Source organism: Homalodisca vitripennis, chromosome 3, assembly GCF_021130785.1.
Source record: "Homalodisca vitripennis isolate AUS2020 chromosome 3, UT_GWSS_2.1, whole genome shotgun sequence".
Lineage (NCBI taxonomy): Eukaryota > Metazoa > Arthropoda > Insecta > Hemiptera > Cicadellidae > Homalodisca > Homalodisca vitripennis.
In genome coordinates this window covers 123,315,282-123,342,767 of record NC_060209.1, presented here as the reverse complement: position 1 = coordinate 123,342,767, position 27,486 = coordinate 123,315,282, and the positions used below count along the sequence as shown (strand labels likewise).

The 27,486-nt window shown below is 34.9% G+C and overlaps 1 protein-coding gene across 1 annotated transcript; it reads left to right on the top strand.

The window, feature by feature from the left end:
• Positions 1–18,232: 18,232 nt before the first annotated feature.
• On the top strand, positions 18,233–25,645 carry LOC124358720 (outer dense fiber protein 3-like protein 2). Its single transcript, XM_046811017.1, has 4 exons — positions 18,233–18,368; positions 19,455–19,670; positions 21,030–21,213; positions 25,309–25,645. Exons 1-4 carry the CDS (start codon positions 18,338–18,340, stop codon positions 25,592–25,594), a joined length of 717 nt encoding a protein of 238 aa, XP_046666973.1. The 5' UTR covers positions 18,233–18,337; the 3' UTR covers positions 25,595–25,645.
• Positions 25,646–27,486: the final 1,841 nt, after the last annotated feature.

Below are 27,486 nucleotides of genomic sequence, written 5' to 3'. Positions count from 1 at the left end.
GCTCATACTTGGTTATAATTCCTGTGTTTATCAACCACAGTGTAATGTTCCGAGGTTTCTGTGAATTAGATGTGACACCATAAGCTGTGATTGCGTTGATACATGTTTTTACAGTACCTCGTCATAGGACTTCTATCCCGATGTAGAAGCATAGTAATGATTTTTACTTCCATATTATAAGGCGTAGATTTCCTTAATCCAAGACTCTTTCTCAGAGATATGTACTGAATTTTTTCCATGGGTTTTAAAACAGTGCCAGATGAGATGTCATGAATAAAACATCCAAAATCTAAAGATTGCAGCGTTAATGATTTATAAATCTTCAATGGTGTTCCAAAGATCTGGACACCTGTTTGAATTGAAACGGAAAACAACAAATAATTCCTTTAGGTTTTAGCTGACGGTATCATAACTAAAATAACCTAAGTTTTTCCAGCGCAGACCACATTGAAACATTGCGAGTCAGTTTGGTCGCTAATTGGCTTAGCCACTTCCACTCACTTACTAAGCGAGGTTGCAAAATATCTCAAGAGTTTAATTTTAATTTTCAACGTCAATACCAATACATATATATATATATATATATATATATATATATATATATATATATATATATATATATATATATATATATATATATATATATACACGAGTATCGGGTGTCCTACGAAAAGGCTTAAACGTTTGATTTTATATTACTTGTCCATTTATGCACCGCACATATTCAAACTTTACACAATTCAATAAATAAAAATATTCTATGAAAATTTAAGCTCTAGCAATTGTTGAAACAAAATGATGGCATTTTGAAAAACTATACTTTAAAAACAGTAAAAAAACCCCAGTATTTTTGGTTTAGTAAAATTATTTATTGTCATATTCTAGAGAAATAGAGCATTTAAAATCAGAAAATTAGAACATAGTCTATTAAAAAAGCTACACTTAGAGTCCACAATTATTCGAACTGTAATCCATCCACAGCGACACACTGATAGCGGCGTTTAACCGATGAATCGTAAGCTCTTACAAAGAAATTCTGCGGTATCCAGAGAAGTTCTTCTTCAATTGATTTTTTTATTAACTTATCATTACATGTATTGAAGCTACGAGTATAAACTTTATAAACCTTTACCGAGTATAAACATTCAAGCAACCCCATAGAAAGAAATCAAACACAGTTAAATCTGGGGATCGGGGTGGCCAATCTTAAAAAAAATCATTTCCACGACCAATCCAACGGCCATGAAGGTTGTCATTTAGTAATCGCTTGACAGGATTTGCCAAATGAGAAGGAGAACCATCTTGTTGAAATATTGCCTGATCCACTTCTGGAACAGTAAAATGAGGCAAGACTTGTTAATTTAAAACCTGTTCATACCTATTCCCAGTCATTGTACTGTCTAGTAAGATAGCACCCCATTACAACTGACAGCTGCCCAAACAGTAATTACTTTTGATTTGAGTAGAGTCTGTTCAAGAATGTGTGAATTAGGTGTAATAGTTACAATTATGCCTATTTACAGCACTATTATGATAGAAAACGGAGTAGTCTGAAAAAGAACAATTTGAGTATGCCAATTAGGATCTAGCTCATGAAACTCAATGATACGAGAACAAAATTCTACTCTTCTGTCCGGATCATCTTCAAGAAGATTATGGACTCGACTAGGTGACTTTTGTAAAATTTAATTTTGTTTTTGTTAACTATTCTCTGTACTGAAAACTTTGGAACACTAGTTTCAAGTTCAACCTTCCTTAAGGATTTCAGTTTACCTGAAGAGCGGAGCATTGATGTGCATACTAGTACTTCTCTTTCCTCATTTAATCCTCTAGAGTACTTTTCTCGACACTTCCAGTTTCTAACAAAAGATTTTTCCACTTAGTTATTGTTGGATTACTAGGTGGTTCAACTCCTGGGTAGGCAACCTGACATTGTCAAATTGCTTCTGTAATGTTGTCAAAGCGATAGCCTACGCACAACACTTCACTTTTTGTTCAAAATGAAAAGCCATTTCTCGTACTTCAATATCAGTAAAACTGTAATAGAGGAGGTTAGATTATGTTTTTATAGCACAAGCATTATTCTTCAATCAAACAGCAGTTTTCAACAATGAGCGTTATTAAACAGCTTTTCTTTAAAACTGCAAAGCAGTAATCATATCAGGTAATTCAAGAAATTAATTCTTATAGGAAGCAAAATGGTAAAATTTTCAATATGCCACCATTTTGTTTCAATCATAATCATAATCTCTTTATTGCGTGTTTGACAACATAAAACATTGTATTTCAATAGTCAAATGCATCATAAAATATATCCTAACTACACATTCACTCACAGTCATACTTACATCTCAGCATTCTCACGACACAATCACACAGACTTCGGATCCATGATTTTCAATCATCCCAACGGCTCGTCATGAATTAATCAACCGAGTAAAACGCTTTAGACACCAACAGGCATCTGAGACGAGTTTTGAATTGATTGAGGTTGTTGGAGTTTTTGATATCCTCAGGGAGCTTGTTGATTAGTCTGACACCCACCTGCTGAGGGAGGTGTTGCGATAATGTCAGTCTGCGTTGATGAGTTCGCAAGTTGTCCCTGCCTCTAGTTTCATATTGGTGAACGTCCCTGCCACTTATCAAGGGACATCTCGATCTGCAGTACACGATCACCTCAAAAACGTAAAGGCAGGGCAATGTCATCAATCCCAGCTCCCCGAAAGATGCCCTGCACGACTCTATAATTCAGTTTTAAAATGATTCTGACTGCTTTTTTTGGAGCCTAAAAACCCGCTCCATTTTGTTTTTGGCACATCCTCCCCAGAGTCTTAATCCATACACAAGATGTGGATGGATTAGGCCGTGATAGGCCGTTTTTAGAACTTCTGGGGTACAGAACTTTGCTAGGTGCCGTAGGGCAAATATGCCTGTGGTAACTCTAGCACAGATGCTATCAACATGATCATTCCAGGTCAGTCCTCTGTCAAGGAATATCCCCAGAAACTTTGTGGAATCTGTATCCTCTAAAAGAGCATCATCCGCAAAGACAGAAGGTCGCATCGCATGATCATACTGACGAAGACAAAAATTGATGACACTTGATTTTGACTGGTTTGTTGTCAAGTTCAATTCTGTGAAATATTGAATGCATGCGTTCAATCCCACAAAAGATTTGATTTCCAGGTCTTGTTTTGAATTGCTTTTGAAACAGAGAGTCGTGTCGTCAGCATATTGAACCAGTGCCCCAAGTTGGATTACTGAGTTCAATCTACAGACATAAATCAGGAAAAGGAGAGGATAGATCCCTGAGGGACACCATGAGCCATTTTGATTTTGCTGGAAACGACGCTCGAGATCATCACACGCTGATCTCGATCTTTTAGATAAGAAGTGAGCCATAAGTGTGGGAGACCCCGGACGCCACATTTTTCTAACTGTTGCAGCAGTGTCCCGTGATGTACACAGTCAAAGGCTTTGGAAAGATCGAGGAATATGCTTAGCACATGTTCACGACTTTCCAGTCCATCGACAACATTGTCCAGAAGGCTGTTCACCGCGTCAATTGTGGATTTGTTTTTTCGGAGTCCAAGTTGTTCTGGATTCAGAATTTTGTTTTTTTTTTTTCTAGAAAGCTTTCCAGTCTTTCATAGAATAATTTTTCAAAAATTTCGCTGAACACAGGAAGAATTGAGATTGGACGATAGTTGCTTGCGAGGCAAGGATCGTCTTTTTTGAAAATCGGAATGACTTTGGCAGTCTTCAAAGAAGATGGAACATTTCCAGTTTCAAATGAGAAATTGATCAATTTTGTGAGCGGTCTCAAAATGTGCTTGTAGCAACGTTTGAGTAGCCACACTGACATCCCATTGGCGTCACTGGTTTTTTTTTAGTTCAGCCTCTGTATGACATTTGTTACCTCCCCTCCCACACAGGGGCCAAGGCCATGGATGCAACCGGATCACTGACTTCTCTTCCGTGTGACTGAGATTCTTTAAATGACGAGTTCATTGTAGCCACGGTAGAGAAGTATTTATTGAATTGGTTAGCCACTTGAAATTGATCTTCGTAAATTTTGTTTTCAATTTTGATTGCAATCGGTTGGGAAGACTTTTTTGAATTTATATCTCAAGAAAGGTTGTTAATAATTTTCCAAGCGGTTTTTGAGAAATGTTCACAATTACCTAAGGCTCTATTGATGTCATAGGCTTTGGCGGCTCGTATGACTTTTCTATAGATCCTGCGGTATGTTCTAAAGAAAGTTTTGAAATCTTCGTTTTGGGTTCGAATGAAAATGTTGTGGTAGAATTTAAGCTTGTCTCGAGATATAAGAATTCCTTTAGTCAACCAGCCATTTTTCCGTGGTTTTGATTTTGTTTCGTTTTTTTAAACGAACAAGCAACATCCAAATAATAATTGAAACTATTACTGAAAGCTTGAAACCTGTCCCCAACATTCTCAAAATCATTTAAAAATGCCCAAGACTCGCGCTCCAGCAATATATTCAGTCGGCAAATGTTTTGAAAATTGACAGATTTATTTTCCTTCCTGAGGGAAGAGGACACATTGTCCCCGCACTTAGTCATAAAAGGACCTTTGCGCCTCCCTTACTTTAATTTGTGCCCTCAAAAACCGAGGCTTTTTCAAAAACCAATCAGATTTAAGGGCTCCTGTTCTCTAATGTCCTTGGGGCTGAGGAGATATGCCCCAAGTCTCTTCCTAGTGCCCCATTGTCCTTTTCCTAGTCTCTACGATGGCAGGACAATCCAACCAAATGTGCTCCGCTGACTCCTCCTCTTCTCCACAGAGTCTACATTCGCTGCTCTGACTAAGGCCTACCTTCAAAAGGTGCTTCCTCAGAGGGCCATGTCCTGTCAACATTCCTAATATCAGTCTTATATCCTCCTTATTCTGGTCTAGGAGAGCTATCCACCCTTTTGCATAAGGAGAGATAAACATTTTGGATATTCTTAAACCCGAGGCTCTACTCCAATTCTTGTATCTTGTCCTCTTTTCCCAATCTTTGACCAGAGCTTTAATGTTGGAGAAGGCTATCCCACAACCTGGCTCAGGCCCCACCAATGTGGATTCTGCTCCCTTTTTGGCGAGGATGTCCGCTTTTTCATTCCCATGAATACCTTCATGACCCGGCATCCAACCGAGTGTTACTCTGTTATTTGTTGCTAGCTCTGCTAGAGCATTCCTGCATTCCCAGACCACTTTCGAAACAATCGAAAAGGTATCCAGTGCCTTCAGTGCAGCCTGACTATCAGAGAGTATTAGGTATGATAATCCTTTTGTCCTCAACTGTGTGAGTCTTCTGGAACATGAATCTATTGCCATGACCTCCGCCTGAAAAACCGAGGCATGTCTTCCTAGGGGCACAGCCATGTCGACTCCAGGTCCATGTATTCCATATCCTGCCCTAGAGTCTAGGAGTGAACCATCGGTGAAAAACTTCAGGACTCCTTTTTTAGGGTAGGCCTCCCTTTTAATCCATTCCTCCCTACTTCCGATAGAGACCGTATATGGTTTTTCAAAGGAGTATTTCTTAACCATAGTATCAGATACTTTGGTTAGCATTTCAGCCTCAGGAAAATTTTCCAATATCTTCATGTGGCCTTCTAAGGAGGTAGCATTTATTACCTTTGTTCCTAGAAGCTTCATTGCGCTCATCGCAGCTGTTCTCATCACCTCCTGGCCAAGAGGAGTGTAACCCAGGACCGCTTCCATTGCTAGTGTTGGGCAGGAGCTCATTGCTCCCGTGATGCTTAAGCAAGCTAACCTTTGAAGACTCTGTAGCCTTTTTGCAGCTGTTGTTTGTTCGACCTTCGGCCACCACACTAAGGCAGCATATGTGCCCATTGGTTTTACTATGGTTTCGTAAATCCAATATATCATTTTGGGTTTAAGTCGCCATTTAAATCCAAAGAGTCTCTTACAGGCCCCAAGGGCCATTATTGCTTTGGATGTCCTGTTTCTAATATGGGAGTTCCAAGTGAGCTTCTCATCCAGGATTAAACCCAGATACTTCACTTCCTTTGTTTGGTTAATGCTGATTCCCTCCAGGACCGGTTTTGCTAGCTGGAATTTTCTTTTCCTGGTAAAGGTAATCATATTAGTTTTTGATGGGTTGATCCGCAGACCTTCCCCATGACACCAGTTACTTATGAAGTTCAGTTCTGTTTGTATTAGGCGTTCCAGCCTGCCTATGTTTTTCCCTTTAATCATAAGCACTAGGTCGTCCGCATAACATAGTAGCCTTATTCCCCTCTTCTCTGCTTTGCTTAGGAGATCATCCACTACCATCGCCCACAGGAGAGGAGTCAAGACTCCCCCCTGGGGGCAGCCTCTTTGGGCCGTGATCGCAGCCGATTCGTCCCCGTACTTGGCTTTCACCTGTCTGCTTTTTAGGAGGGCTACTATCCATTTGAGTACGTCTGGGGAAACTCCAAAACGTTCCATCGCAGTCTCCATGGATTGATATGCTACTCGGTTGAAAGCTCCTTCAATGTCCATAAAGACGCTGACTAGGGCTTCCTTTTTTTCGAAGGTATTCTCCACTTCTCTCACTAAACTGTGGAGAGCAGTGGTGGTTGATTTTCCTTCTATGTAGGCGTGTTGTGTGGGACTAAGCGCGGGTGTTCCAGTAATATTACGTCCCTTATGTGTCTATTTATTATTTTTTCCATAGTTTTCACCATGAAGGAGGTTAGGCTTATGGGTCTGTACGAACTGGGTTTTGTTGGATCCCTGTCATTTTTTCGCAAGAACACCACTAGTGCTGTCCTCCAGTTCTTTGGTATGTATCCTAAGGCGAAACTGCTTCTAAATAGAATGCTAAGAGTATTTAATAATATATCCAGCCCCTCTTGAAGAAGGGCTGGAAAAACTCCATCCGCCCCAGGAGATTTAAATGGCTTAAACGATCTTATCGCCCATTTAATTCTTTCGTGTGTGAATAGTCTGTTAGACAACTGTCTGTCTTTTGTTACCTCCCGACTGGATCCCCCCCCCATATAGAGAATAAGTATCCTCATTACGAGTTAGCTGGCCCCCCGGGAAGTGTGTCTCCAGAAGTAGTTCTAAGGTCTCCTTCCTGTTTAAGGTTGAAGGAGTTCAGAATATTGCGCAGCCGCTGGGTGAGGGGGTCGGTGAGGTCCATTACATTAATGTTGAGGTCGCCGATTATGAGAAACTTCATTGAGTTTGAAGAAATAAAATTCATGAGCTATTCTAGTTTTTCAAAAAAGGAGTTAATACAGCCATTGGGGGATCTGTACATCCCAATGACTGTTATTTTACCGAAATAATTGGAATTGATTTTGATGCCATCGGCTTCAAAATCCATGTCAGCACTGCAGTTAATTTTGAAAGGTTCAAATTTGGAAAATTCTTTCAAAAAGATTGCCACACCACCTCCTTTGAAGCTTGTTCGACAGAAATGTTTTGCCAAAAAATTATTTGGAATTTTGAAAAGGTGGATTGTTTTAGGGGAAAATCCGTGCTCAGAGACTATAAACACATCTGGTGTTTGCTCTTCGCACATTAAAGCCAATTCATCAATTTTATTTGTTGCAATCTGAGCATTTTGGTGAACCAATTTAATCTTTTGGGTTGAACCTTTTGAATTTCGAATTTTTTGAGGTTTTTGAAAATTTTGATTTAGGTAATGTTTTTGCTGCAAGACTGGATCCGAAGCCATGCCTAGGTCTGATAATTGTTAGAGAGCTGAATTTTTCACAGACTATTGTAAAACCTATTTAATGAATTGTGTCGTGTCTAAAAATGTTCTGTGCATAAATGGGCAAGTAATATAAAATCAAACACTTAAACATCTTTGTGGAACACTCGGTAATATAAATAGATGGTACAGTACCTACATGAAATATGTGGAAATAGAGATGAAAAAAAGATCATAAACTATTATAACAGTGTTGAAGCAGATTGGCAACTAATATATCTCATAGAGATAATAATAAGAGAGTTAGTAGACCAAATAAACTATTAACTAAAAAAGGCTTATAACAAGAATAAACTATAATAAAGTACAACAATACGAGTAATAACAATAACTTAAAAGAACAAATCAAAGAAAAAGCAGCTATAACTAATAGTCAATAGTCAATAGTCAAGTATTTATTGCGGAGACAAATAGTACATTTGTATAGCAAACGTTAAGTATCTAATAATTTTGACACACATGCTACATCGAACTCTCATTCATACATACATTTTGACATTCACTCTGCTCCATTCATCCCCAATTTTTTACCCACCTCAATTCGAAAGCAAGTCTTCTGATTGTGCAGTCTCCCAGTTATATGCCATAAACTCGTTCATGCTATAAAAAGCGTTGGACACTAAACAGCGTTTCAAACGAGTTTTAAATTTTTTATGCGTAGGTGAATTTTTAATTTCATCTGGCAAGCTGTTGATGAGATGAACTCCTGCCTGTGAGGGCAAACGTTCATGAACTACCATCCTGTGTCTCCTGAATCGGTAGTTTTCTCTGCCTCTTGTCTCGTACGAGTGAACATCCCGTCCGTTGGTCAAGGTGCACTTAAGCATACAATATGACGTTGTTTCTAAAATGTAGAGACTTGGCAGAGTCAACAGTTGCAATCTTTTGAAAACTGGCCTGCACGACTCTCTTAATTTTAATTTTGCAATGATGCGTATCGCTCGTTTTTGAAGCTTGAACGCTCTTAAAAATTGATTACTTGCACATGCACCCCACAGCACTAGTCCATAGGTGAGATGTGGATAGATCAAGCCATAATAAGCCGTCATTATAACCTGAATAGGGCAGTATTTAGCTAGAGACCTCAGCCATAAATGCCTGAGGCCAATTTGGAGCAAACGTAATCGATATGAAAATTCCATGTCATACCTTGATCAAGGTAAATTCCAAGGAATTTCGAGGAACTAATATGAGGAACTCTTCTAATATGGCCTCATCCAACACGGTGGCCGGACCATATTCGCAGTCTGAGAAGCGCAAAGAAAAATTTATAACATTGGATTTTGAAGAATTTGTTTTTAGATTGAGGCTGTGAAAATGTTGCACACAACTGTTTACTCCAACAAAGGTGTTTTGTTCTAAAACTGATTTTGTTGTTTAATTAAAACAGAGAGTCGCATCATCCGCATACTGCACGACTCTTCTGTGTGGTAATGATGATTCTCTATGTCATTGACATAGAGCAGGAACAGAATAGGGCTGAGAATTGATCCTTGAGGGACTCCATAAATAATTTTTATTGAATTAGAAACATGGTTTGAAATTTGGACAACTTGAGATCTGTGGCTTAAAAATGAACTAAGCCACAAGAGAGGCACACCTCGGATGCCATGGGACCCCAATTTGTCAAGCAGCGTAGGATGGTCAACACAATCGAATGCTTTAGATAGATCGAGAAACACACTTAACGTGTGATTTAGACTCTCTAGCCCCTCTACAATCATCTCAACAAGACTCACAATTGCGTCTATCGTTGATTTGACTTTTCTGAATCCAAATTGTTCATTTGAGAGCTGATTGTATTTGTTAAGAAACTGAAGCATTCGTAATAAAAAAAGCTTTTAGAATATTTTGCTTATTACAGGCAAAATCGAGACAGGCCGATAACTATTGATGAGTGTGGGATCGTCTTTTTTGAAAATAGGGATTACTTTTGAGATTTTTAGGAGCGAGGGGAAAACTCCTGTGTGAAATGACAGATTAACTAATACAGTCAAAGGCCTCACAATATGCTTAGAGCATTGCTTGATGAGCCACATTGACATTAAATTAGTATCATTGGACTTTTTCGATGGAAGCTGCTGAATGATTCTATCCACCTCTTCCTCAACGACAGGTGCCAAGACCATTGAGGTTACTAGACTTTGTCTTTGAATGGGTCTTACTTGATGTGATGACGGACGAGGGCCCTGCTCACAGGCTACATTTGCAAAAAACTTGTTAAATTCATTTGCCACCTCAATCTCTCATCCACAATTCGATCCCCAATTTTAATTTGGACTTTTTTCGAATCTTTGACTTTATTGTTAATAATGCCCCAAATAGTTTTTGAAATGTTTTTGGAAGACTTTATCGAATTTAATGTATCATATGATTTTGCAGCTTGAATAACTTTTCTATAAATCTTTTTATAGTTCCGGAAAAAAACTTTAAAGTTATTGTCTTTTGTGTTCTGTTAATTTCGGAGAAAAATTTAAGTTTTTCTCTCGAAATCAGGATGCCTTTGGTAATCCAATTATTTTTCATGTTTTTATGACAAACTTTGACAGTTTTTGTAGGGCAGCAGAAATTAAGATGAAAATTAAGACAATTGTCGAAAATTTTGAAAAGCTGCTCTACAGATTGAGAAGAATTTAAAAATTCCCCCTTTCCTTTTGCAAGTGAAGCATTGAGGATGGCGATATTTTCTGGCCTTGTGTCTCTTACTGTTTTAACAATTTTGGGCTCGCGTTTGAATTTCTTCCCGCTGATTATAGCTTCTTGACCATAGTGGTCTGAAATCGCTGTATTAACCACAGACACTGCGACATTGGGAATGTTGGAAATGATATTATCGATAGCCGATTGTGACGTTGCTATTATTCTTGTGGGGGTTTTTATTAATAATTCAAGATCAAAAGACCTTAGCAAGTCGGCTAGACGTTTGGTGGATTGGTGGTTGTTGTCCAAAGCATTAATATTGAAATCGCCCATCAGGACGAAGTCAAGGTCATGGTGAGTCAGGTCCATCAACAAGGATTCTAATTTTGAAAAAATATGTCTTAGTTTCCACTGGGAGACCTATAGATGCCGATGACGACCAAATTTGAATTTTGGGTTTGAAGTTTAATCCCGGCTGCTTCAAAATGTTTATCGTCCGTTTCTCTTATCGTATAGGTAACTGAAGTGAAACTTTGTTTCAAAAAAATTGAAACACCCCCACCTTTAGAATAATGACGGCAATATGAGTTGGCCAATTAAAAATTTTGAATTTTGCATAGCTCAATGTTTTTATTGTTAAAACCGTTTTTGGTTACAACAAGTAGATCTGTCTTTAGATTTTCACACATGAGCTGGATTTCTTCCAATTTATTCGTTGCGAATTGGGCGTTGTGCGAATTGGGGGGTAATGACAAACTGATTTGAACATCAAGTGATTTATGTGTGAATGTTGTGCATGCATGTGTGTTTGGGTGTCCGTGCGTGTATGTTTATGAGAGAGTGAATGTTCGTGCAAGTAGTCATGTTTTATGAGTTGAAAAAGATGTCTTAACTTTGCTTTTGAACGATAGCAGGTTGTCGAAGAAGAAGTCCACCTCTGTAGAAACAGAGTCATCCAACCGATGAAATCTTGCGATAGGTCCAGACTTCAAATAATTTGTTCGGTGATGGCTGTGTGCCAAGAGGTCAGTAGACTCAGTAGCTCTTGGTATCCACAAGTTGACCTTTGCAAGAAGAGCAGAGCAGTCGGTGATTCCATTAACGAGATTGTAGAGGAATACGAGATCAGCAAAGTTGAAGCGTTCCATGAGTAGGAAAGATCCAGTTGTCTCATCAAGTTGTCAACAAGAACCTCAAAATACCTTCAGCCCATTTTGGAACCAACCACCCTTACAAACCTTCTCTGAATACTTTCCAGCCTTGTGATGTGATGGATGTAATACGGCTTTCAGACCACAGAGGCGTACTCAAGAATAGGACATAAAAGAGACCTATAAAGGATAACAATAGAGAGTTGAGACAAACCACTGGAAGCTCATTAGTGCATCAGTTGCATATGTTATTCAGAGAGCATTGGAGAGCATTACTCTCATTGTTTGCTCCCAACTTGTTGAACAGCTTAATGTCGTCGGCGAATAGCAAGGAGTTACTTTCAACAGCCTCACTAATATCGTTCATAAATAAGTTGAACAGATATGGTTCTAGAAGGAAGCCTTGGGAACCCCTGAGATGACTTCAAAAGGATCAGAGCAGTGGTTGGTGAATCTAACAGTAGACAGTCTTGCAGAGAAATAACTTCTTATACAAGACAACAAAGGATCCTTTATTCCATATGATTTTAAACAAAATATGTAGTTTAATTGAAAAAACTGCAGAAAAATTGAAAATAAACAAAATATTGACATTTTTCATTATACATTGTATTAGTTACGTGGAAAAATTGTTCTTATTTATTTAAATTATAATTTTTTTTAATGTTGAAGAATTTTCGAATATTTTGAAAAGTTTAGAAACATTGTTGAATGTGAAAGTTGGATTACAGGTATATATAGTACAGGTATATAATAGTGTCCTTGAAGCAAAAGGGCGGGGTCAATCCTATTCTTCTATTATACGGGTTTCAGTATGTTTCTAAGCATTCAATAAGCAGCTGCTTTGTCGTCAGTCAAGTTATATTGGAGTAGTGTCGTGAAGTAAGCCTCGTGATTAGCAATTTACAAGATTTTTGTCCATATAAAATACAAATCATAAGTAAAACTTTAAAATTTTGCGAAACAAAATTTTATACAAATTATTCAAAAAAATTAAAAATAATACAGATCATAAAACTTTGTCTCTGTACATACAATTTTACGCATGCTATTTATCTAGTAATTTTTACGTATTTTCAGTATACTAATTTTATCGTGCTTTCTGCATTTTATAGATTCATGTAAATGGTGGAAAAGGTACCTTCTTGTATCATTTTTAAAAGCTGCGATGGAGATTTGGTGAAAATAAAAAGTCGTGGGATAGATACTCTTATTTCGTCAAGTAAACAAAGCAATGATCAGCGGTACAAAACATTTCAGAAATTGACTGAAGCACACATTCATGATGGTTGTCGATCGGCATACAATAGACCTCGATCAATTGTTACAGCTTCCAAAGAACAAACAAGAAAAAATATCTATTGTGAAGAAGATTATGAAAGAAGCATGTGATTTTGATTTTGAGCATCATTGTGTTTTTTGTGAAGAACCTTTTAACCAAAATAGAGCATTTCGCGGCATGCAGAAGGTTGAGACTAAAGAAAAATTTTATCAACTTTAAAGGGAAGAGATGTTTCAGAATCATTTAATAAAAGTCTGTTAGTTAGACTGAATTTTCTCAAAGAATCAGATGAAGTTCAAGCTTATTATCATAATAGGTGCATGTCATCTTTTTATGATGGGACAAGCTCAACATCTTGTAGACATACATCGAGTGTAGATTCTAAAGATTTCATAAGTTACTGCGTGTATTACTTAAAAAAAAATCATCCGAGTGCCAATTTTCCCTTAACGAAATTAAAGAAGATTTTGATGGTGATATCCCAACATTAAATACATTAAAAAATAATTAAGTGATAGTTTTGATAATGATCTTGTGTTTCCTTCAATGAAAGGAGATACAATCATTACATTTAAAAAAAGCAGGGAAAAATTGAGTAGAATATGGTATGAATCACGATCAGATGACGTACAATATGAAAAAAAGATATTTATATTTTTAAGTTCACTGAAAAAAATACATAAATATTAAAAAAAAAAAAACTTTTGGAAAGAAATAATGGTTTCTTGATTCAATTTCAATAAGAATTGTAAAAAATTTTGTAAAGAAATAAAAAATATATGATGAAAAATACAAATTAAAAAAAAATTTACTAAGACTCGAATTCTGTTTTTTTATTTATTTAAAAATTTCCACGTAATTGTTAAATATGCATGATTCATTATTATTTTGCTTAATGCTTACAAATAGCACTGGTATAAAAAATTATAATTTAAATAAATAATAACAATTTTTCCACGTAAATAATACAATGTATAATGAAAAATGTCAACATTTTGTTTATTTTCAATTTTACTGCAGTTTTTTCAATTAAACTATATATTTTTTATTTCATTTCTTCAAAATAGACAAAACAACGAAAATAATGAGCCGTCATAGAACCTTTTTTGATTAAAAAAATGTTTCAAAATGGTGATTGAAAATTATCAAAATATTTTTTTAAAGTGAAATTTTATTATAACGGCTGAATATTTCTTAATGAAAAAATACAGTATTTTTAGAATAGCACAAACTATATTTGATCAAACTTTCAGCTCAATCAAACCATTTTTTGTAAAAGAAAAAAATTAAAAACAAAAAAATCGGTTTTTTTGAATTTTTTTGGGAAATTTTTGAGGTTAGGGCAAAAATGATTACTACATAATTTGTAGATTTTTTTATTTCCAACAACTTTTACATTTGACTGTTTTCAATAGGATGCATTGTTTACTCACAAATTGCAAAAAACCATTTTCACCCCTAAAAACCACCCCTCCTATACCCCCTAATAGACGATTTTGGTTCGGAATGTTTTTTTTTATTTGTTTATGATGTATTTGACTAAATTGTGCCATTAGTTTGCTGTAAGAAAACATTTATTTTTTCAATCAGGTAATACGACTGGACTATAAACATAATATGACTTCCTGATATTAAATAGGTAAATCTTTCAATTTACTGCAAAACTTTCTGTTTCGCTGTTTGTAAACTATTAGCTAAGCTGCCATTGGTCTTTTAACATTATCTGATTGATGAGTGATTTAGTACCTTATACTTACAGCTTGTATTAAGTAGTACCATATCAAATTTTAAAATAATTTTTTTCTTGAAATACTTATTTTAAAACTCATATTTTACAGATAAGTTCGGGTATTTTTTTGACAGAGTTCATACAAGGCCTTTACAGTAAGACGGTCATCTAAGTAATAACACAATTTGCCAGAATAATGAGTTTCTTCGTGAAAAACTTTATGTGTAATTTTATTTCTTCATAAATATCTGATAGAATAACAATTTCTGGTCATTTATTGACCGTTTATCATCAGGAATTACTAAAATTTTAAGAAAATTCCAGATTCTTCTTATGAGTCCATCGGTTATTCCATATGATACTGAATATTCAAAGTTCTGTCCCATTGTTCAGATTATGAAACCTTCTAAGATATCATTCAGAAAACTAGTAAATATGTAGTATTAAAAGTCACATTATACATAAAAAAGAAATCAGCTCTGTTAAGTCACACAATAAACTTATTGTTCAATTTAGATAGAGATAACCACAAACACAAAACTGTATTCGAATAACAGGCCAGGGAAGAAAATGATCAGCTGGTCTAGTTGACAACGATTGAGTGCTGAAACTGCACTGTTTCGCTTAGATTTAGGAATTCCCAACTTTCAAGTAACAAACAGTACACTATAGATCAGGTCAATGTTTTGTAAATATTTTGCAATAGGCTCAGTACTCTTCTATGATGATTAAATACTGCATGGAGGAGTTACTTCCACCCTTACTTCACATCGTAAACCTCAGTTTGAGTGAGGGTTGTTTCCCAAGTAAGCTGAAAACTGCAAAGGTCATACCCTTGCACAAAAAAGGAAAAATGGATGACATGGGGAACTACAGACCGATATCGCTAATATCAACCTTTGCAAAAATAATAGAGAAGGTTGTTCTTGTAAGAATTTTCGAACATCTGAGGATAAACAACATTGATTTATCAAGTCAACATGGTTTTCTTTTGCAATAGATCAACCTCAACTGCTTTGGTGGATCTTGTTGAATTGATCTTAGAGAAACTTGAAGAAGGAGATAATGTCATAAGCATCCATCTAGATATGAGTAAGGCATTTGATTGTCTTAGCCACAAGCTTATTTTAGATAAACTTGGACATCTCGGCTTTGAAGGAACGGCATGGAATTGGTTCAGAAGTTATCTGGAGGGTCGTGAACAGCTGGTGGAATTGAAGGAATCTAGGAATGGAGCAACATCTACAGTAAGATCTACCAAACTTCCCATTACCAGAGGAGTACCCCAGGGGTCTGTCCTGGGCCCGGTGATGTTCATACTTTTCAGTTTTGACCTCCCTTACTTTACAGAACAATACTGTCGAATCGTGATGTATGCTGACGACTCTGTCCTTGTGACTTCATCAAGGGTTGTGGAGGATCTTGAAGTGCAGACATACATAGCCTTCAATATGGCTCTTGACTATTGTAGCTCCAATGATCTTGCTCTAAATGAAAGCAAAAGTGTACAAATAAACTTTGGAAGCAAGAGAGATGACATTCACGCTCTTCCTAATTTACAATGTGCTAAGTCAACTAAGCATCTAGGAGTCATACTGGACAACCATATTTCCTGGGCAAATCATATTGACCAATTATGCAGCAAGCTGAGCAGCTCACTTTTTGTCTTGAGACGGATGTTGACTATAGCCTCACCTCAGGCAGCCAAGACTAGCTATCATGCACTCTTTGAGGGACACTTAAGGTATGGCATCGTGCTTTGGGGAGCCTCGTCACACAGCCACCTTGAGCGAGTGCTGATAATGCAGAAGCAGGCTGTGAGGTTGCTGCATGGTCTAGAAAAAAAGGGAAAGCTGCAGAGACACCTTCAAGGGTAACATATTAACTGTAGTGGGCATTTATCTATTGGAAACTATCTGCCTAGCTAATTCAAAAGGCCTTGTACGGAATGGACACTTCCATTCTTATGGTACTAGGCATGCAAATGACTTCAATCTGCTTGCTCACAGGACTGGAAGATTTGAAAAGAAGCCTACATACGCTGGTGCTAAATTTTACAATAGACTGCCTGCTGAAATCAAGACAACTGAATCAAGGAGTTTCAGAGCACATCTTCAGGATTGGCTTCTTCAAAGACCTTTTTACAGTATAGCAGAGTATATGGACTGGCCAAACACAACTTTCCATGAAATATCTGTATTTAACTACCCAATTTTTATTGTATGACACCATTTTCAATTTTGATAATTGTAAAATAAAGTTTCTCTCTCTCTCTCTCTCTCTCTCTCTCTCTCTCTCTCTCTCTCTCTCTCATACTGCAGCATTTTAATATAATTTAAATGCAGCAATTCTATTTAATGTAAATTTTTCATTTTTGATGTGACAATGTAACTAATAGGGGACAACCACAGTAAATGTTACTGGACTTTGAGGTTGCATGGGATATCCCAAAGGTGGATTTGTTTCTGCTTACTAGCAAAACTAATAAAAAATCCTTGATTCTGAAGTTTCCACACATAAAAGACATCATTGTACCATAGCAACACTGAGCACGAGACATGTAGTTTGACAACTAAATGTATTAACTCTCTAGCAGTAAAAAATCACTGTTAACTCAATTTTGTGAAAAATGTGAATATAGCAATTAGTGAAATCAGCGATTCCATCCATTACCAAGCTGCTACATGCTATTAAATGTAACGAGATATGTTGGAATTTGATTTTTTTAGATCCCATAAAAGTGCCATGAGCACTAACTAGGGAATGTTGAAAGTCTCATATAGTCTCAGTAAAAGAGTGACAGTTTATTTTAATTGTAAAATGTTTCTTTCTTTTTTATGGGACTTGAGGATCAAGAGAATGAACACTGTGGATGATTTTGGTATTCTCATTGATTCCAAGTGGATCTTCTCTGATCATTTAAATCAAAGGTGGCTCTCACAATCCACGTGAGAGTTCAAATTGCTAGATTTCAATGTGTTTCTAAACTTAAAGGGAAATTGGAGCTTCTTAACTTATGTGGATCACTTGTTTTTCAACAATAACAATTCTGGGACCTTGTTTACACAGAAGTAGCATACAAAGCTTTGAAGAGAAATTTCATTCAGTAAGTATCCTGTGCTGGTTGGAATAGATAGCTCAGCATAATGTAGTAGAACTATTTTTCTAATTGTTACAGGATGTACCTATAGTATGAAAGACTAATCAATTATCTATGTGACCCAACAATGATCTAAACTGGCATCATTAACAACTTTAATAATTTACTTTTTTAATAACGACTTGTGTAAATTTTAACTCCAAATGAGATGTAAAAATGACATAGATCTGTGACTTATTCTTATACTGAGTAATAGGGTACATATTTGACTTTTTGACATTTGGTTTTTTAAACATTTCAACTGCCATTAGTTAGTGATCTATTGATATGTAAGGGTGAGTGGGAGTCTCATCAAAAATCTATAATTTTAGAGTCTGTTTATGAGCTTTATCTAATATTCTAAAACTGTATTTTTCTTTACATGTAAAGTTAGAAGTTTTGTCAACAGGTATACAATTTTGAAAGATTCACAATATGTTGAGACAAATTTTGTGAATAAAATGTATAATAAGATGTATAATACTTAATGGTCAAGAAATAAATATTTAAAAGCAAAAAACATTACAATGCATTATTGGCGTTACTTGGAGACCATAATATTAATTTTTCTCAACCCACACAATACAGCAACATCAAAATTTTTAGTAACATAAAAATAAAAAAATTATAAAAATATATAAAATAAATAAAAATGGCAGCTAAAGGAAGCAAATATCATCAAAGTAAGTTTGTTGTTACTTCATAAAATTTGTGTAGGTTTATACATTTTAAAGACCAAGATACAAGTAAACCTTATTCAACATATGAGTGCCAGTGTAGAATTAATATAATGAGCATTACAGAATATCGTTTAAACTTTAAAATATTTTGAAGAATTCAGCTCTAATTTGTACAATTTTATTTTTGAGCTCTGTAGTGGAAAATTCCTTGCTAACCTTTTCTATCTCCAAGATCTTTTCATTACACTTCATAATGTGTATTTCATGTGACATACTACTTTAATCAGCTTCAGTGCAAACAAAGATTTATTAAATACTAGCTGTTTCCTGTGGCTTTGCATGCTTTTCGTAAGCTTTGCTCGTGTATGTGCACTTCTGGTTCTAGTGAATTATATTTCCAAAACTGATGAAGAGTTTACCTTGTTGCCACGATCAAGAAAATCAAGAAATATACGTTTATAGCCATTGTACATGTACTTTATTATAAATTAGTCTAACACCCAAGCTTTAAGTTCAACCAGACATTTATCTTAAAGACAAATATACATCATAACTTACGGCATTCAAATAGTGTTTGGCTATTTAATATACCTAACTGTCTCGTAATTGCAGTTTATAGTGTGCAGGCGCCTTCAAAACTTTTATCTTTTGCAGTGCCATCTGGTGGCGAGTTACATCTATGGGCATAGCATATGAACCTTCTCTGTGGAAAAATACATATACATTCAAATTTTCATAATGATCGGTCAAATAGTTTGCGATTCTATAAAAGACATACAGACAAACATTCATATATATACACATTTTTCAAAACAGCACAGATGAATTCAGCTGTTAGTTTTCACTGAGCTCGATGAGCTGAAGTGAGCTCGATAAATTACATTCAACAAACAACAATAATCCAGATACATATCAATAATACAGATACAATAATCTAGAGTAAATATGAAACATTTACATTTTACCTGTTTGAAACAAACTGTAAAAAAAAAAAAAACACACTTAGAATTCATATTGGGTGAAATTCCACTTTATAACTGGTTAAATTCTATTTGAAATAAGAAACTTATGTAGCTGTTACTTTTGTAGGTCCGGGACCCAATGCCTACAAATTACCTCCATTGGTGGGATACAAGAAACATGACATTTCCAAGTGGAAGAATCCTGCCTATTCGATGGGCATTACAACTAAAAATCTTCAGAAACATATTGGTCCTGGTCCCGCTTACAAGATAGAGAGAATGACACGCTACGGCAAAGCCTATCTTCCTACTACATTACTTGGCAAGAGACTTGAAACAATTGGTAAATTGTAATTGTAATTGAATTCTTTTATCGGGAGTCCCAATGAGTGATCTCAAATGCCAGACTTTGGATTTGAGTTGGATATAATCTAGGTTCTGTGACTGTAGCAATTTTCATTAGTACCATTGATCTTGTTCTGAATTGATTCCCCCTTATTGTCTGTAATAAGATCCTCATGCAGGCCAGTGGCCGATGAGGAGGGGCAAAATAAGGCTTAAGAGGGGATCAGCTCGCCCTTAAAAAGGACAAATCAAACCAAACTATGTTATTCAAATAAAAAAATGGTATGCTAAAATAATATACTCTATGTACATAGATGACAAGCTTAATGTTGTGCAGATATCCTCCATTACAATTGAAACTGAAAGAAACTTACAAAAATTTTTTCATTAAATAAAATGGTATAAGAAGTTAAGGTTCAGGTTACAATTTCATCGGAGGACAAAAAACAGGGGGTTTTGGTGTGCCTTTAGTAATAAAAGAATACTTATGTAGTGTACACTAAAGAGTTGCAATACCAGTATGAGGAGTTATTCTATTAGTAATATGAAATAGAAAACATTAATTTATGTATACAATTTTTGTACTTATCCACCTTGAAAATCAGTATTTCGGTTGATTGTACCTATAATAGTTATGTGAGTTAATTTTTAATTTTTTTAATTTTAAGATTACAAAAAAATCTTAAAATCTTGTGTCTAGAGATCTAAACACAATGGGATTAGAAGGTGTGTACAGATCTGAGTGCTGATAGATTTAGCAGACAGTCTCTATGTTCTCTAGTGTGAGAAGAAGCTGTAATGAACAATTGGGAATGCTAGTCAGCTGTTGACCTGACCGTGTATCTAAGGCTCTGCCATAAACACGGGGAAGAAGTTCAAAACTATTACAAATAGGAACTCGTCATAAATATCACACTTCAGAACATTAGATTTTAGTGTTTGTTAAAAATATGATTATCTTAATACTAACTGTTCATAATTTAGATATTCAGAATATGTTTTTTTCATAAGAAACTATATTTTGAATAAATTAAAACCATTAATATTAACAACCATATTTTAAAGAATTCATTAGCAATAAAAGACTAAAGAATAAGTTTCCGAAGTAAAACATTTTATGGATTTTCGACAAATTTATATTAATAACACAGGTTTAAACTTTAAAAGCGGATCATCAGAAGCAACCCTCTTAATTGCCCAAATCGGAAGCTCTAAGTACGTATAGTGTCAAAAAGAACTAGTTTATTGACATCCCATAGAATCATGTGAGATCAGTAACTGTGCATGGAGAGTATAGAACACTTATACAGCTCAGATCAAGTTAAACCTCTAAAAAACATGTGTGTTTGGTTGCCAGGAAAGCCTCTTGGACCTGGACCTGGGGCCTACAACCCTGACTTGAAGAAGATCGGCAAGGTGAAGCACATTGGACCCACGTTTGGTATTCGCCCAGATCCTCCACTGAGGTCCCTTGGTCCAGGACCCAGTGCATACCATGTCAAGAAGAATCCTATGATCAAAACTCCTCCTGCCTACTCTTTGTAAGTGGTTTAGTTTCCAGTTAGATATTCATTCATAACAGGCGGAAAACATTAAATAAGTAACCAATACATTAGACTTCCAAGTAAAAAAGTGAATTTTTTAATTTATTTTTGGGAGGAACAGGCTATCTCCCTAATTCTTTGTTTGAAGCTTTTTTTTGGTAATGGAAGGGTTGTGAAGGAAACAGGTTTTTTCAGACATTTCCCGGAAAAATCCTATCTCCCTAATATTGTATCCACATTGTTGGAAAACTGTATTGTAACTTCAGACATTTGTTACCTTACTCATGACATTACTGATGTATCACACAGGAAATAACCAAATATAGGTCTAAAAGTTATCAAAGTAATAAAACAATGGTAATCTTTTATCAAATGTCATTCATAGAAGAAATTGGAAAATAATTCTTAAATTTTACTCAGAAGTGTCCATCTTCCCAATTCATGGCTCATCTCTATTCTTAAATTTGCCATACTCTCTCTTAAATCTACTCCTTCACAGTTTGGTCCCAAAAAGTGTTTGAATTTATCAAAACTTCCAATAAAATATCCTATTTAAAATAGTTCCCTTTAGACTCTAAAAGGGACCCTTCTACAAACACTTCAGCTATTTTTGGAACCAGGTCTTGAAGGTCTCTTTCAGATCGAACTTCAGTTGAGCTGTCATGTTCTGCATTGTGACTTTAGTCCAAATTTGGACACTATGATGCATTGTCTAGGGATGAAACAACAAGTAGTTACGTATTGCCATTTCTGTGCATTTTTTTCTGTCTAATCAGCATTAAGGAAAACCTTAATCATTTCAAATGTGGACTACACATCCGGACTTCACATAAAAGAAATAATCAGTTATTGGAAAAAGTATCGGTTACATTAGCGTAAAGCTACATTTTTTCTGAAAATAAAACTTTAAAAACCTTCCTCAAAGAGTTTATATTGTGAATTTAAATAGATTAAGTTAGTAATAGGTGAATGGTTAAAACATAGTGTATTTTATTACATACATGCTTACTTAACCTGTGTAATTAGTACATTGCAGTTCATAGCTTTAATTGTGTATTGTGTTTGTTTATATTTTATCAAACTTATTTTGAGTTGTCTGGTATTATAATGTAATTTATTTTAGTTATAGAATCTGTTTTATCAATTATGTTATTGTTATTACTTCAATAATATTGATGATTTCTATTTGCATTGTACTTATATTTTATAATGACGATAAAACGTCTTGAAACCAGAGAAGTGAGAAGAGACATAATACAGGGATGTTGTGTTTTGTCAAGAAATTTGGAAAAATTTGGAAAGAATGTACTGAAAAATTGTACTGATAAAGCTGCCAATTATATGGTCCACAAGTCCGGGCATTAACGACGTACTGCCTAAAATAGGCAAAATAAAACTTCTAAGTAATACTATTTAGTAGTAGTCTGATTGTCATGTGTGTACTACTGATGAACTATACGCCATTGGAGTAAATTAAAACAGCATGACCTTGATTTTGCTTTCAACTTCATTAGCTTGTTTTGGATGTACAGCTTTCATGATGTTGCATGTTTCCAAATTAGTCATTCTGTTTTAGGAATTTCAAGCCACTACTTTTGCTCTGGCGATATGTTCTGTACAATCCAATAAACTGAACCAGTACTGCTTACACCTGTATATAGGTCTCCCACAGTCATAAGTTGAACCTCCATCACTAAAATGTGAATTCAATCAATAACTTTATCATTTTGACTTGTGTGGTAATTTTTATAACTGTTGTACCAATCTTTTATCTTTATTTCACTCAAAACAAATTCTCCCATTCCATGAAGGCCTGTTTAAAATTTGCTTGTGTTTCAAATTGAGAATCTCAAAGTTTTTGACGAAATCTGATGCAATATTGCTGTTCCCAACATTCCGATATACTGCACTAAACGTAAATGCTATGCTATGTATCAGTACACAGTTTGATATTAACTGCTTATATCCAATTGGCATAATGATGAAGTCTGTACATGCTCACTAAACTGTAGTTGACTATATCTATGCCAGCAAGTATTTTATTTGTCATTTTCTTGCATAATAGGAAAAAGGTTGGATACTTTTTTAAAACCCCTTGTATTTAATTCCTTGAAGTCATAAACATTTCTAATATAGCTTCATAAAAGAGTTTTGATTATTTTTAAGTGCTTGTATGATTTGTACAGAACAATATCACTATTTTTACTCAGAATAATTAAGGAGGGTTTTATTTTTTTAATCTGTAACTATAAAACAGTCTTAGAGTTCACTTAAAAAAAATTGTCACAAAGAATCTATTAGTGAAATATAGACAGTAGTGACCATCTTACACAATGTAAAAAGTTACAAACAGATAATATGTCAGCAGCAGTAGAGGGCTGTGAAATTTGAATGAACGGAAACACTGTTAGTGCAAATTTTGTTTGATGTGTGGAATACATACTTACTAACATACTTTTGTGCCATGTATAGCGATCACACAGAATGCTGGAAATGTACCACCTCTATCGTGTGTGCAAGACTTAACACTCTCATGTTCTTGGCCAAAAGGACACAAATACACAGAAGGCAGATCACACAACTGCTGGTGTATTTCTAGTCTAGAGATCATGTCAATTTGCACTCGATAAGCACAAAACCTGGTTTTTCATGAAATCAATGGATGAACTTTTCCTAAGAAAGAAATGAATTGTCAGCTACATTAGTTTTGATGCAGGTTGAAATAGGAGAGTATCAAAAGGGTTAAAAAATTAAATGATAATATTTGTATTGACTTGCGGCACCTATATTATCAAGTGTTGTTACATTGACCCAAGATTTTCAAAAACCCAAAATGTAACTCTAAAGTTAAAGTAGTTTTCTTTAAAAATACAATATCGTTGGTCATTGGCAGATATCATACAAAAGTGTAAAAATAGTCAGAATAGTCAGAAAAAGTCAGAACGGTAGTTATAGTTTGGAAGATAAAAAACAAGGTGCTCACACAGAACAAATGTTATTATATAGGAGGATATGATAATACATGTTTACTGAATACTTGAATATGTATGTGTAAAAATATTAATTTAGTTATGATATACACAATATTTAAAACCATCAAGTTTATATGTACACTTTACATTCTGATGGAAACAGTGAACAATATGATGTTTCTTACTGATTAAATGTTTACTGATCATGTTTACTAATTTTTATCATATAGAAGTACATTTTTACACTTACATAAAATATATATTCTTAAATTTCACAATTTTTTAAATTATATAGGAAATATTGTTTACAATATTTAGTATTACAGTTTGTCTAATTACCCTACATTACTGAAATAGGCATATGGACGAAAAAGTCACTGTAGTATTGATTTTTATATAAAAAATTAGAAATGAAATTTAGCTGTTAGCTATGCAATCATTGATGTAATTAAAGATTATGTCTGCAGTATAATGTTGAACATAAAAAAGATAAGTTGGCTGTGTTATAGTTTGAAAAGGGTTCGATATTATTGGCTAAAGGAGGATATTGTTATAAGTTATCAATATATATACAAGGTGTCAAGGTCTTTATTCAGCCCTTGTCACTTCCACTTCATACAAAAACTGTATTTTACGATGCACAGTAATGTTATGCCTCGTAATTATTTTGTCTTAACTAGTTAGTTTTCTTATTGTATTTAGTTGTCTTGCAAAAAAATTAACATAGTTAAACATAGCACACAATTAACATAGAAAAAGAGAAAAACAATGTACATCTAAACTGTGATCCTGATCAATTTCAAAGTGAAGAGCAAAGTCTTCTGGTTTTCATTCAGCATTATTCAATGCCACATTTTGTCTTAACGTCTTAATTCAATTTAGTTATCTAGTAAAAGAAATTTACTGACAATAGTTAAAAAAATGCAATAGTCATATTAAAAAGTTTTAATTGTGTACTTTTCTATATGACCCCACCATCTTGGTGGGCACCTTTTTGTTTAAGTACAGAAGATGGTGAAATGATTTACAAAGAAACCATGCTTTTTCGTAGTTTTTAATTAATTGATTTTAATTTATGACATAATCCATTAATAATTACACATTACTTGTGTTTTACCAGAGGAATAAGACCTGATCTGACTCGAGCACACTTGGGACCGGGGCCCAATGCATATAATCCAAAACGCCAGGATAATGTGAACACTGTGAAGTTTGGTCCTCCGCACAAGAAACCAAGAGCGAAGGACACAGGTCCAGGACCAGGAGCCTACCAGGGTCCACAATTCATGAATTACAGGGAGAAGGTCAGACCACCCAAGTATCCTTTTGGAGTGAAGACAGACGTCAGTCCCTACATAACACCCGAGGATAATGCTGTGTGTGAACTTATCTGCCGTAGAGAATAGTCAGATAACGTAGAAGTACATGTCAAATAATAAAATTCCTTTATTTGCCAATAGCTGGATTTATTTCTGTCCAATATTTAGTTTTAATATACTTGTACAAAGTCTATTCAAAAATATCTGGACTGGTATCTTAACTTTCAGACCACAAAATGTCCAACAATTTTTAATAAATATTAAATTATATATATGTGACAGGTGTATGAATGGCTTGAGGGGGGATATAAATCACTTTAACTTTAAATGGCAAAGTTACCCATCTTTTAAGAATCTTTTGTCTTTTCTGTTCTTCAAAGACAAATTTCAAGACAGGCATTAAAATTCAGTAGATTTATCAAAATATGTCAAGAGTAACTTTTTATAGTTATAAAACACAACTGAAAAAGTAAATAGGCAGATACTTCAGTTAGCGGTTAAAAGAAGTCCAATTATTGTTCACTGGTAGTAATTTATTTCCTAATAATTTTTATATAAATTGTGTATTCTTACAATTTTATTAACCAATATTTAACCAGATTTCATGTTAAAAATTTCATTTAAAGTAATAAAGGGCATTTTATTTATTGCAATACATTAGTTCAGTTATTTATTGCAATAAATATACTGTGATTTTCCATAATTAATAACTTATCCTTAATTAGATTTAGGTTGGCACTAATTCTGAAGATACTAACAATTAACATCACATAAATATTTACTATTTGTTTTACAGTACTAGGTGATGATACATTAAATATCAAAATAATTATGATAATATTCATTTGGCTGTAATCAATTAAATTTCTTTCAAATGATTAAGTTAATTCTTATTTTTAATATCTTGCTCCTTTGATCCATAGTATCATTCATTTTCAAGCTTTCTTCAGCAGCAAACATTTCTTTCAAGACATAATTAAGTAACACTGAACTAAAAGGATATGATGCACAATTTTAAACCAACTAAGTTAAAAGATTTCAGGATAAATTAAGTTAAAGTTTATTGATTATAAGAAATTACAAATATTTAAGGATATGCGTTGAAATGTGTAAGATTTCAGATGGGAGGGAATTTATCACCCTGGGAGAATTTTTCACCTATTTTGTGATTTTCTGCCATGCAAGGAATCTACTCTTTGTTAGCAAAATGCACTAACCTACCCTTACCAGCATGGTCTTTGCAGTAGAAAAATCTAGTGGTTGTTTATTATAATGAGGTAAGCACACTCAATTATTAGATGGTGTTTAAGTGTTCTTAAAAACACAGAGGTGGATTGAGGATACCTTCTTTAACATAACCAATGTAATCAAAGTGACAATGGAATATATTGTGGAAACTTGGATTGCTTCAATTCTCAAGAGAAAGTCACCTCATACATGCCAGAACCCCAATTTGTTGATAGTTGGAGAAAATCGCACAACTCCTCAGGAGGTGCCTCACATTCAGGTGCATAATATCCTGTGTTCCACAGACAGGTGCATGGACTGTGGGAACAATAATAATTAACCTTTAGTAGACTGTGTGTCCAGTCTGCCTATCCAAACATGACTGCTTTTTGTCTGGAGAACCATATGGATGCCTTGTTGTTCTCTCAACCCATCTGATCACAAGGAGTACAAGGACTTCACAATGAACCTTGAACATATTTGCCTTTTCCACTGATGAAGACCTGTCAAACAATATCAGACTGATAAAGTAAATTTATCACAAGGCAGCAGTCTCCTAAGGTATCCCAGTAGAGACACTTGAAAGTAGCGAAATGTAGACTGCCCACACTTGTTGACGAATATGTACAACTACTTGACCAGAGATAACTCTAATTCTTGATGGAATATCAAACACCTCGCCCTCATCATCAAGGACAAGGGAGATCTTGAAACCTTGCATGTTGGATACACCAAGGAAGCTTATTAAGTGA